Source organism: Fulmarus glacialis, unplaced genomic scaffold (assembly GCF_000690835.1).
Source record: "Fulmarus glacialis isolate BGI_N327 unplaced genomic scaffold, ASM69083v1 scaffold7884, whole genome shotgun sequence".
Lineage (NCBI taxonomy): Eukaryota > Metazoa > Chordata > Aves > Procellariiformes > Procellariidae > Fulmarus > Fulmarus glacialis.
The window spans coordinates 14807-27831 of NW_009207363.1; the positions used below are offsets into that span (position 1 = coordinate 14807).

A 13025-nucleotide genomic window follows, 5' to 3' on the forward strand; every position below is an offset into this window, starting at 1 on the left:
GTCAAGATTCAGTATCTTCATGGAAAATAAACTCTTAAAACTTAAAATAAAATAAATGAATTAATAACTCATAGTTTACTATATCTCTAAAGTTTTTTTTTGTATTGTTTTCCCCTTGTTTTACTGTAGTGAATGGAAATTTTTATGGTGAAATTGCATTACTTCAGCTTTTCAGTCTGTGGAGAAAACATTAATGTGAGGTCAAGATTCAGTATCTTCATGGAAAATAAACTCTTAAAACTTAAAATAAAATAAATGAATTAATAACTCATAGTTTACTATATCTCTAAAGTTTTTTTTTGTATTGTTTTCCCCTTGTTTTACTGTAGTGAATGGAAATTTTTATGGTGAAATTGCATTACTTCAGCTTTTCAGTCTGTGGAGAAAACATTAATGTGAGATGTCTCCTACTGTGATAAAAGAACACTTTGGAGGAGTAGATAATGTGGTGTGTTTCTCAGGGCCTTATCAAAAAAGGCAGAAAAGACAAGCTGCAGTTTTGTGCCTGTCCTTAAGGGAGTATGCAGTCCTTTCCTTAGTGGGATGCTTGGAGCTGGGCTCTGTATTCCTTACAGTGTTCACTATTCAGATTTCCCCACGAACTGAGATGTGCTATTTCAACGTGGCGGTTAAATGTTGCAAGATTTTTCTCTTAGCTCAGGTGCTGCTGGACCCCTGGGAAGTCTCTCTGAAATGAATGAAAGTTTTATGCAGAGGTGGGGGGAGGAGAGGGAGAGGTTTCCAGACATTAAAACAAAAAGAAAAGGCATAGTTGTTTTCATTTTTTATATCTTCACCTAGCTACCAAATATTAATGTCGCCCTTTCTCCTATTTCTGGAAGGTAGTGGATGTGGAGCTACATAGGCATTCCCTTGGCGAGGAATATCTTTTCTCCCAGTCTTCGGAGTCTGACCTTTCTGACGTTCCTACATCTTTACCACTGCCATTGAGTATCCCAGCACCAGTCAAAGCTTCTTCGCCAATTAAACAGTTGCGGGACTCCAGCCCAGATGCTTCTGTGGACAAAGGTAAAGCGAATGGGTATTGGTGAAATTCAAGTTCTTGGAAATTCAGCCTTTCTGGATACCTCCTCTTAATTGCTCTTTTGGCTTAAAGGTTGCCAGTGCTACCTGCTCCCTGCTCACTCCAGATGATTATTTCCTCAATGTATTCTGAAATGGAATTCAGAAATTGTTATGGTTTATTTGGTTTTTGGAGTTTTGGGTTTTTTTGAAATCTGGAGTTTGTGAGTGGGCTCTGTTTTGCTAAACATAGTGAATATGGAGCTTTATGCAGTGGATGTAGTTGGAAAACAAGGTGGTCGAATAGCACTTGTTGTTTTGTTCCTGGCAGACTGTTTTCAGAGGGTTTTTTAGGTTTCTGAATGTTTTGGGGACTGTGTATAGATTTAAGGAATTGGTCTAGTGGTGTGTTCAGTTGTATACATTGGTGCCTAACATGAGTTGACTGTAGGAGAAGAAAAATGACAACATAACTGTGGTGTTGAAAATAGAAAGTAAAAAAGATGCAGTGTACATTTGTCCGAGGGATGGCATCTGTGCATGTCATGGTCTCATTCTCACCTTCCCCTGTAAGATCAGCGCCCGTTGCAGTGGGCCAGCAGTTGATGCCTTAGGATCGTTTGAGTTGCCTGAAACAAGCTAGTTCTGGCCACTTGGGCACACTGTTCTGATTTTCAGTTTGTGTGAAGTAGGAAAAACTGTGCCTCTGTTAGCATTTAACTTTATTTTCTGAAATATACAGTGTCAAGGCTTACATGATAGACCTTGGTTAACTGGGCTGAGAAACAAGGGTGGCTTTTATGGTTTGCACATTTTAGTGTGTGAAACTTGCTGGAAACAGCAACTTTATATTTCAAAATACGCTCGCATGCAATATGGTCTGATGCCTTTCTTGATTTATCCTGACGCTCCTGTGTTCAAGGAATGGCTTTAAGCTGGTGGCTTGCATGGTGCACTTTCTGGTAGGTGCTGTAATGCCACTGGTGGTGTTCTGGCTCAGCGAGAAGAATGTCCACTGTTTAAATGCGGTGTTTTCTTGTGGGCAAAAAAGGAGAAATGCAACCAAATTTTAAATGCACGGGCTTTTTATTCAAACAGGAAGATACGCAGCACCTTTAGGTGAGCAGTGCTACACCAAACAGGAAGGAAGTAAACCTGCCTCTTTCTTACACTGACAGGCAGTGCCTTCTCTCGTCAGCTCCAGGTTAATTGATCTCCTTCTGCATCAGATAAGGTGGATTCCTTAACCCAGGTCAAAAGGCAGTAGGTGGTCTCCTTGTGCTTTTACTCCAAAAAACGCACTGTGAGATTCTCTGCGAAGGAGATCCAGCTTTAGTCCTGTGGAGACCTAACCGAGGACACTCGAAACTACCAGCAGCTTTTGGTCGTTCCAAGAAAATGTTTAAGAAGTGGCTGATCACCTGCCACAGCTGAACAGGCTGTGCACAGTAGCATTTTATTCTGTTCAGGGACAAATCCAACAGGCTTGCGCAGGAGGAACCCCCTACCCCTGTTCAGCGCTGCCCACCCGTTGCTTTTCCTTCCTTCCTTCAAGAGTGTGTTTGTCGTACCTGAGTTTTGTTTGTGTGGAGAAGCACCGTAAGGAATTAGATGTCTCAGCCTAAGAACTATTTCTCTTCTTTTCCCTGTTTTAATCAGGATTCCCTGGGAATGCTGAAACCGAAAGACATGCCACGTTTTATTCCCTGCCATCTTCGATAGAACGGACTCCCACCAAGTTAGCCACACAGAAAGTTGCCTTTGGCTCTCATGGAAATTCAGCTTTTCAACCCATTGCAGCTAGCTGTAAAATAGTGCCTCAAGGTCAGAGTCCAAGCCCTGCAGAATCGCCAGGAAAATCCTTCCAGCCTATCACCATGAGTTGCAAGATTGTATCAGGTGAATCTTAGTTTACGTATCCGAGTGCTTCACCCTGGAAAACAAGAGTGGAAAACAAGTTGGACTTCTTTTGTGTCCTTCCTCTGATTTCCTGCCAGTGTTTGAACGTCAGGCAGTAGGAAGCTCTAGGATAAGGAGCTAAACACACTTCTTAATGTTCAAAGAAAAAAAATACAAGTGTGAATGCTTCACATCAGATCAAAAGCAGGATGAGAGCTGTACTCTCCCTGTTCACCGGTGCTTTTAGGTATGAAAATGGTAGTCTTTAGCTGGACTGCTACCCACAGAAAGGCCCAGGCAAGGACACATTTTCCATGTGGGGTATTTGTAAGTGGGAAGAAGCCATTCTTCTCCCTCCCGCTTTCAGACAACTGGGATGGATTAAGAAGAAATTTTGTTTCTGATTGTTAGGCAATTAATTAGGTTCAACCTTGTAAACTCAAGTGGTCCCTCTTGCGATATCTCCTCAGATGGAACAGCTTTGGTCTTCCTCTTCCAAAAGTCCGCCCCTCTGTTGGATTAAATTGTCAGCTGACTGCAGTGAGCAATGTGATACTCTTTTGATAGCTTCCAAACCAAACATGGTCAAGGTGCTGTTTACTCATTTCACTTATAGTCCCTTCCCTGCCTGGGTGTGATGCCATCCACTGGATGATGTTTTACATGAGAAATTTTTAATGTGCAGCTCACCATGTCACATGTTGTGAAGCTGAAAGGTGACCTGTTACATCCCTTCATTTTCTGGTGTTTAGGGTAGAGAGGGTGAAGCACCAGCTATCAGTCTGTGTGATTTCTGATGATCTGCTCCCAAATAACTTTCCTCAAGTGTGTCTGGTTTGTTGTTGTTTTTTTTGTTAAATTTCAATATTTTTCCTTGACATCTTAAAACTGTACTCAGGCTGATTTACATTTGAACCTATGCCAAGTGCTTTCTTCTTTCTTAATAAGCTCTTCTCTTGATCTGCTTTTCCCAAGGCTTCCCAGAAGGAAAGAATTACAGGGGCCATCCTGTCTTTCTTAAAATCCTTGGACTATTCTCTGTTGATCTTTGCTATTTAAATGTTTCCCTGCTAAATATTTTTCCAAGGCTCTGCTGTCTGCTAAGAAGTGTCGCCCCTTTCAGATTTCAAAAGCAGCTTATAAGACGTGGGGATTTTATTTGATCAGCATTTATGTTCCATTTTAATTGTCAGTCACTGCCAAGAAAGCAGATTAACAGGCAGTTGAAGCTTAGTGCGCTTGCTGCCATCTCTTTCTCTGATGACTTCCTTGCCTATCCTTTTCTCTGCATTTCTTGTTTATCCCCTCATGCAGCTTTTTTCTTCTCTAGTTTTTCTCTCTCCTGGTCCTCTTACCCAGAAGTTGCACACTTTAGAGTTTGCTTTCAAGGGCTTCTGCTGTAGTGAGAGCAGTGAAGAGACAAGAGGTTCCATGCCTGTCTGATGGCTGCTGTATCGCACAGCTTTTTTACATGAACTGCTCGGTTCCTGGCCCTGAATGCATGTACTGTGGATTCCACAAGGGAAAGAAGCTCTCTTTCTTCATCTCCTTGGGTGGACTGGTCTTGGCAGTGAGAATGATTTAGGTAACGTCCCTCAGGATTCCAAGGATGGACTAGATGGCTTCTCAAGGTCCCTTTGAACCGTGCTTGTCCTGATAGGCAGAGAATGTCCAGGGTAGGTATAAGCCATAGTGCTTAACATGCCTTTTCCTTTCTTTCTGTCCCCTCTTTCCTCCTTCAAGTCCTGTGATCTCGCTCGGGCTGGGAATTGTATCCTCAAAAAATGTTCCTTCTCTAAGCCATTTAAATAAGTACTACCATTGCTGTATTTTTATGTTCTCACAACATTTACAAGATAGAAGCATTGGACTTTTTTTCTGAAGGTTCTCCAATATCGACCCCTAGTCCATCTCCGCTACCTCGTACCCCAACCTCCACTCCGGTGCACATGAAGCAAGGCTCTGCTAGTTCAGTCATTAATAATCCGTATATTATTGTGGACAAGCCTGGACAGATGGTTGGAGCAGCAGCCACAAGCACAGGTGTGTAGTGTGATCACAGAAGGCAGTGGCTTAGTCTTACCCTTTAAAATTTATTCTCCCTTTAAAATGATTAGTATAATAACAGTATTTCAGCTTGCGAAGATGGAAGAGTATTCAGCAAAGAAAGAGGGAGGTATTATTGGTTTGCATAACTGGCTGGTGTAATGTGGCTACGGGTATCTCAGACTTTAACATAACTTCCTTTAGGAAACAGCAATAGTGCCAAATTGAATTCACAGGTACCTCTTCAAAGAGAGCCTGTTCTTTGCAGGCAAAGAGGGAAAAGGAGAAAGTAATGTGGACTAGTGCACAGAGATTTAAACAGAAACAGTGCACAGGTAGTTGGGTGAGGGCTGTATTGCAGATACGGGCAAAAAGCGTGGAGAGCTTGCAACGACTTGCAAATCAGTCTAAGTCCCAGTGTATGGTGCTGTAGATGTGGTGAAGTGGTTGAGTAGACCTGGGTTACCAGGATAACAGCCGTGTTAGTTTCTGTTACTTCTCTCAACTTCTAGCTGGTCTGATTCCAGCCGGTTTGGATTCCTCTAACTGGTTTCTCTCGGTGCTTCAGTGGTGACATAAGCCTAGGGTCGGGGGGAGGACTGAACTGCAGGAGACGGGTGATGGGTATGGGAGTCAATTGGTAATCTTTGTGTTGGGGCTGGAGGAAGAGTCACTCAAAAGTAATTTATTTGTTGTGATTTGTGGCCAAGAACCACTGTCTATTTAAAAACACGCTTGTTTGTGTATGTGTGTGTGCTTGCCAGCGTCTCAAAAGAATGCTTAGAGCCGTGTGGTGAACTGCAGCATCCATGTAACACACAAACCATTCACTGGGCGTGGTTGAAAAGTGCAGTAATTCTTCTCTTAATAACAGTTCATCCTTTTATCTGAGGGACACAGCTGTCATGTTCATTTTAACTTCATCACAGAGGGAATTTGTAGGGGAACCGTAGTGATAGCTGAATTTTTTAAGTGTGTTTTGGGGCTTTCCTGGTAACACTGAAGCTGTTTCACCAATATGATTCTTTTTTTGTTTGGTTGGGGGTTTTCTGCCTTTTTTCTTTTCTGTTTCTTCTTTACCTCCAGCCTGACTGTCTACTCTGCATATGTGGTTTATCATGGTTTGTGTAACTTTCATGTTCTCCTAGTAGCGATTTGTACATGGAGGATAGGATCTGTAGAGGCAGCAGATGGTTTGGACATACAAGTCTTAATGCCACTAAAGGGGTAGTTTCCCACGTTAGTGTGATGTAAGTACAGACTGGCCTAGAATAAACTGCCTGATGCCTCTCCCTCCCCTGCACTCCTGCCACTTCCCCCGTATCCTGCACGAGTCAGATCAGATCAGTGGCAGAGCAGATGATTAATACCATCCCCTCCCCAGACTGAGTTTTGTCAGATAGCCTCATCGCCAGACCCCCCTGTATGAGGGAGCAAGCGAGAATGTGGAACTGGCTTTTTGGCAACAGCAGCCAGGCTGGATTAAGTGAAATGTTACATTACAGACAAAGTCACAGATCACATTGAAAAAGAGGGGTGAGATCTGAAACATCATGCTCTGTGAAAACCAGCCTTCCCACACCCCATTATTGCGAGAAATGGCTGCTCATTTACTTTTAAGTTTAAGTGCAGATTGTAGTGCAACTTATGAAAGACTATTAGTGTGTTTTCATGTGTGTAATCCATGGCTTTGGCATCTCTTAAACGAAACTAACAAACCAAACCAACAGCAGTAACAAAACTGTTGCTGAGCAACAGTGGTGTTTACGCACTCTGATAATGCCGGGTGAGTTTACCACTGAACCCCCATCCATCTCAGGGGGGTCAGGAGAGTGCCATGGAACACGTCTCCGTATGATGATTTTGCAAAAGCAGTCTTCCACAGACAGAGGAGCCTATGTCTTCATTCCCTATTTCTGTTTCGTCTTTGTCCCTACCTCACCCTGTCCTTTCGTCTTGTTACTCCTCACTTTGTCTCCCTCCTTTTCTGGCCTTCCTTTTCCCTCCCACGCCAGCCTCCTCCAAGCCTTCCCCTGTGCCAATGTTCGAGGCTAGCGTAGGTTCAGAGGGCTTCTGGGCAGTGGAGGACATTACATCTGCAGCAGCAAGTTCTGACTGGCAGCTCATTTACTGTCCTAATTTCACAGAGTCACACTTGTAGCTGATACCCTCAGTGTCCCAGGAAGGTGCCTTGACCATTTGCTTGCAGCAAACAGAGCTCCGAGTGGAGACTACCTCCTCTGGGGTGTGGATTCTGCAGGTGGAAATTCGGTAGTGGATTTGTTTTGTGCCCATGCCAGCTCCCACTGACGTACCTCATGGAGAATACAGAGTTGAAATGAAATGCCATTTTTCTCGTTAGAAGAGGTTTCATGTGTTCAGGGGCACCGCTCCCCGTCCCTCACCTGACATCTGGTTTATCTCCCAATCCGCAGGGAGCCCCACCAGCAAACTGACCAGTGTTTGTCAGGCCTCTCACGGAACTGGATCTCCTGTATCAAAGACCCATGGGAGCAGTTTTGTCACCTCAGTTGTCAAGGTAACGTTCTCATTAGGTGTGTACTTGCCATTTAAAATCCAGCTTCCTATTAAACAGGGCTTTTTAGTATTATAAATTGTGCATTTCGGGCAAGTTCTTTTTGGTTGTCATTTCATATGAAGGTTTACTGTGTCTAACAGATGGAGCCGTATGAGAACATGGTGGTTATACAAGATGATAGGGTCACTTCGTGCGGCTCTAATTAGACTTGCCTACGCCTCTGTTAAAGGCACTGCTCTTTTGCTTTTCTACAAGGAAATCCGTGGAGGGCATAGCTCTCAAAGTGTCTTATCTTTCAAAAAAGCTCTTCTCTAGCTGACTTTGATCTTCTTCACTTTGTTAGTGACAATATGTGATTAAACCAGAGGTGCCTACCTCAAAACCTTCTCTCTGTTCATTATTTTTGTACAGCAGTTGCTCCTAGCAGCCTGAAAATAGCTCATTTAGTGGTTTTACAACTGCCTGCATTTAGAAAAATGTTTGTGTAAACAGTGGAGTAACTAAATGTGTAAACAAACAGTGATAAATAGGGTTCATGCTTCTGATCTGCAAAGCCCAAAAGGTATGGAGCTGAACTGTCTCACATAAAATCTCTCCCACATCTTGTGCTAGGAAGGATATTTCTGGCAGGCAAGTGGCATCAGTGAGGCTCTTTCTGAAAGCAGCAGATGGGTGTGCTGCTGAAAACAGGAGCGTTTCCCTGTCTCCAAGTCGCAAGAATATTAATTGTGGATATGATGTAGGGGGGAGAGGTTTGCCAGTCAGCCTGCGGGGAGCAAATCACTTTACATTTGGAACTGAAATGCTTCCTATGTCTGTTAGGGAAAAAGTGTTGAAGATTGCTGTCTGAAGCAGTTAGTTTGGAGTAGCATTTTAAGTCTCAGGTGTGCAGCTAGCTATTCAGCTTTTCAGAGCCTGTCTCAGATGGATTTCGCTTAACTATGTTGAAAACCATTCATTAGTCTTTATTTTTCAATGATTTGGAACGGTTATTTCTGAAAGGTTTTCAGTGAGTCAAAGTAGGCAGATGTCATTAGTAACAATTGAATTCTGTATTTCCAGGGCAAAGTTAAAAACTGAAGATATTTTTAAAAAATTATAAAAAACATAGCTGCGTAAACAGAAATGTATTTTTATTTACGTCTTCTGGTTGGTTGGTGGAAAAGCTGTAATTTTATGGTTTCTTTAAAGAGGAGGGGGTGTCTGGTAGTTCAGTGTGATGTTACAGATTGTGCTTAACTCACCACTTTTCATCACTTCACTATGCTAGTTTTCTCTGTATTTTTTATAATGACTTAAGGCTGTGTTTCTTCAGCCACTTTGAAATGACCGATATGCACGCTGCTGTTGAGAGGACTGGTTACGCCTCTAGCCTTGTCTTCACACCTCTCCCTGTTTGCTACCAATTGTGCAGCGATGTGGTGAACCAGAGCAGACAACTAATCTGGTTGGAAACAAATCTGCTTTCAGCCATATGTGTCAGTACAAGTAAGACAGCAGGAGTATTAAGCTAGAGTCTGAGGGTTTGCTTTCTGGTCATGATCCAAGCCAAGGATGGGCCAAGTGGTTGTGAAACCATGGCTTTGGTGTTCATATTGATTGTAAAAGAGTACAATTATTTTACTTAAACAAAACAGAACCATAACAAACTTCCTCAAATGCATTTGACTTGTCTACCAGCCTCAGATCCAGGAATGCCAGGCGCATGATTTTGCAGGTGTGGAAATGTTTTTTACTCCATTTAGTTAGGTAGCCTCAGTGTTTCTGCCAAATGGTGAGTTCTGCCTGGAAAGACTGTGTGCTATCAGGTCTTTCTAGTTACGGGAGAGCAAAAATTCATCTGAGAGGATTTTGCTTGCAGACTTAAATTGAACAATTTTTTCCCCTCCATAACCTGTTTCTTCTTAGATTGTCTTCTCTCTCTGAGATTGTGTATAGAATCACAGAATGGTTGAGGTTGGCAGGGACCTCTGGAGTTCATCCAGTCTGATTCACCTGCTTAAAGCAGGGTGAACCTAGAGCAGGTTGCTCAGGAATGTGTCCAGTCAGTTTTTGAGTATCTCCAAGGCTGGAGAGTCCACAACCTTTCTGGGCAACCTGTTCCAGTGTTTGATCACCATTAAATTAAAAAAAAAAAAAAAATTCTTATAGTTAAACAGAATTTCCTGTGTTTCAGTTTGTGCCCATTGACTCTTGTTGTCTGGCTCGATCTTCTTTACACCTTCCCGTCAGGTATTTATACACATTGATAAAATCCACCCTGAGCCTACTTGAATTTTACAGCTCTGAAATGCTTTGTATAAAAAGCTGGTGGGGGAACACGAGTTGATTTCTTTCACCTGTGTATGATATGGTAAGAAACTGTTACTGCTGTTGGAGATGTAACTTTCCAAATAAAAATTGCTTTATAGGTTGTATTAAGTATGTTACACTCCTTTTACTTAAGTGTTGACTGATTTTGGAAATGGCTTATTTGTACAGGTAATTTGGGACTGCCCAGATGGTCTATGCTACCCTTTATTAGCAGTCACTTGTTTTATTTCTTGTGTTGGACATTTCACCGATTTTTGCGCCATGTCTTTCTATTCGCAGCAGGAGGATTCTCTATTTGCCACCATGCCACCCCTTTGTCCCATCGGGAGTCATTCCAAAGTGCAAAGCCCCAAATCGGTCACTGGAGGACTTGGAGCTTTTACAAAGGTATTCCTCTTGGCTTTTGTGCTGGGACAAGGAGCCCAGTAATGCCATTTCATGCTGACTTGTGCCACAAACTGTGTAACTTCCAGTGCATGTAAAACTGTTACTTGAACCAGTATGTCTTGCTGCCAAGTGCTCTCTAGCACCTCTCAAAGAATGTATCTTGCTTGCCTTTCTTGTGGCTCTGCTGTTCCTATGATCTTTCTTTTTACCTCCTCTTTCATCCTTTCTTGTTTTTCTTTGAATTACTGTCATATTGAGGCTGATCTTTTTAAAGTATTTTTCAGTGGGGTACAGTAAAAGTAAACTGCAGTAGACTTATCAGGAGCTTCTTAAAAAATGCTATAGTGATTTCTGAATGTCAGATGTTGTTACTTGTGAGTACATTTCCTTAAATGTTACCATGTGGAATTTGAAGTGATTTCTGGCAATATTAGGTGATCCAAGTAAAAGGTGGAAGAATCTTCCTACCAGTTACAGTACCTACAGCAATCTAATGCAAAAAAACTCAGCCTTTCTTGAGTCGCTGACCTTAATGATTAGATTTAGGGCCTGTCACAGAGAAACATAAAACACATACACAAGAGAATGTCAGCTATAATAATTTACAATATCTATAGCTATAATATCGGTTGTAATTTTGCAGGATAGAAAAAAAAATTGAGCTTTAGAATGTGTTCTGAGCAGGAAGGTGCTTAGAAATTTGAAACCTTAAAGTGTTCTGGCTCCTTTCTGAGAAGCAGGGCCTGAAGAAGTCAGGTCTGGCCAAGTTAATCGTTAGTGTGACTAGTAGTTGTAATATTACTAGCGATTTCTGTGATTCTGTGATTTCTATGAGACCTCTCAAATCTGGAATGCTTTGTAAATACAGACACCCCCCTTCACACACTTGTGTGTTGGGAGTAGCCCTCATCTTGGAGCTGAGTTAGAGAGTCTACCTGGTGGTAAGAACCACATCTGAGTTTACTGACTGTTGCCTGACCTTTCTTGCAGACAGGCTGTTCCAGAAATGATGCCCAGTGATTTAAGGTGTTTGTTTTTCTTATTATTTATTGTTTCTTCCTATTTAAAAGGTGATAATAAAGCAGGAGCCGGGAGAGCTGCCCCAGCAACCCCAATTACCGGTGACAGGGACAACCACGCAGAGCTCTGTGCAGCAGTATGTCACTGTAAAAGGGAGTCACATGTTAGCCTTGTCACCGCAGAAGCCGGTCGTGAGCACAGGCGAGGGGACAGTGCAGTCTAAGGTATGAAGCACTTGGGCATCTTTGGTGTGGTGTAAGCTGGCTTTCTTGTGGTTTCATTGCAACACCTCATGCTTCTCTCAAGGGTGTAGGGTTGCTTCTGTCTCGGACACAGGCAGCAGCACCATGGGTAGCTAGTTTCCCCATGTGCACAGAATGGCTCATACCATGCTTACCTGTAGTCCCTGAGAAGGGAGCAGGGTAAGCAGGTGCTGTTGCATTTCATTGCGTACAGGGAACATCTCCCACTTCTGTCTAACCCATTGCAACAGCGTGGTGGGGGTGGTTTTGAACTGGAGCCTGTCAACCCAGAACGTTGGCTGCCATCACCAGCTCTTGCTGAAACTCATTCAAGTCTTTCTGTAAGAGAAGGCAAATTCTTTCTTTGGACTGCAGGCCTGCAACGAAAAAGAACAGGACAAATAGGGAGTGGGGTGGATGCTGAGCCAGAACTAGCATGAGGTGGAAGCAGTCCTAATTGAGTGGCAACTCAAGTGTTTTATTGTAGGTGTCTATGCCAATGCAGTGCTGCTATGACAGGAGTGACGCAGCTTCTGAGAAGGCATGGTAACTGTGCAGTGACGAGATGACAGATGTGTCAGAAACTGCCTCCATTCTTGCCTGTTTCCGTTGTGGATGGAGTCTAATCATGTGCCAAGCACAAGAGACTGCATAGGGAGCTTTCACTTTTGCATAAGTAAATATATATTTGCATTTGCAACAGTTCATTGCCTGTTTGAGCAGGTATGCAAACTCATGTTTGCCTGCAGTTACTCTCAACACATAAAATTGAAGCACTTCGTGGATTCTGCTTTGAGGCCATAGTTTTCCCAGGGAGTCTGTTCCCATGAACGTGTTGAAACTAAATTTCTGGATCTCTCTGCTTTGCCAAGGAGAGCTTTATCTTCAGCTGGAATTAAGCCATTGCTTATATATCAGAAAAAAATGGAAGTGCCATGTAATTCGAATGTACTTAATCTTTTGTGGGTGCTCTGAAATCCCGATCGTGTTTAACAGTTTATCTTTTTACTTGGGATTGGCCTCTTGCCAATTCAGTTTTGTTTTCAAATGAATAGCTTTTATATGTGACCAGACATGTATAAAGTGTCCTGAAATGTCTAGAGATGGAGGAAGTGTACCAGCTAGAATTCACATGATTGCTTTTGCCGGCAGCACATGGTCCAATATTTATTTGTTGCAGGTTGTTGGCGTTCCAGTTGGTTCTGCTTTACAGTCGACAGTGAAACAAGCGGTGGCTATCAGTGGTGGCCAGATACTTGTGGCAAAATCTAGCTCTTCGGTAGCAAAGGCTGTTGGTCCAAAGCAGGTTGTGACTCAAGGTGTAGCCAAAGCCATCGTGAGTGGAGGTGGAGGGACAATTGTTGCTCAGCCTGTGCAGACTATAACAAAGGCGCAAGTTTCTTCCACAGGTGCTCAGAAGAGTACATCTCAAGGCTCAGGTAGGGTAATTTTACACCTTGTTAGTAGCTCATGATGGGTAGATTTTGGGGCTCTATAATGATTTTTTCAACTGCAAAATAACTACGTGTGATTGAAAAACTTCAAATGAGTGGAGA

General features: G+C 42.8%; 1 protein-coding gene across 1 annotated transcript in view; it reads left to right on the forward strand.

Annotated features, from left to right (window-relative positions):
- The window catches only part of YEATS2 (YEATS domain containing 2), a 48308-nt gene that overhangs the window by 14537 nt on the left and 20746 nt on the right, over window positions 1-13025 (forward strand). The window contains exons 9-15 of the mRNA XM_009576068.1: window positions 843-1029; window positions 2683-2922; window positions 4807-4965; window positions 7404-7507; window positions 10100-10207; window positions 11278-11451; window positions 12650-12908. Coding sequence (XP_009574363.1) covers window positions 843-1029; window positions 2683-2922; window positions 4807-4965; window positions 7404-7507; window positions 10100-10207; window positions 11278-11451; window positions 12650-12908 — 1231 coding nt within the window. The remainder of the gene's footprint in view (window positions 1-842; window positions 1030-2682; window positions 2923-4806; window positions 4966-7403; window positions 7508-10099; window positions 10208-11277; window positions 11452-12649; window positions 12909-13025) is intronic.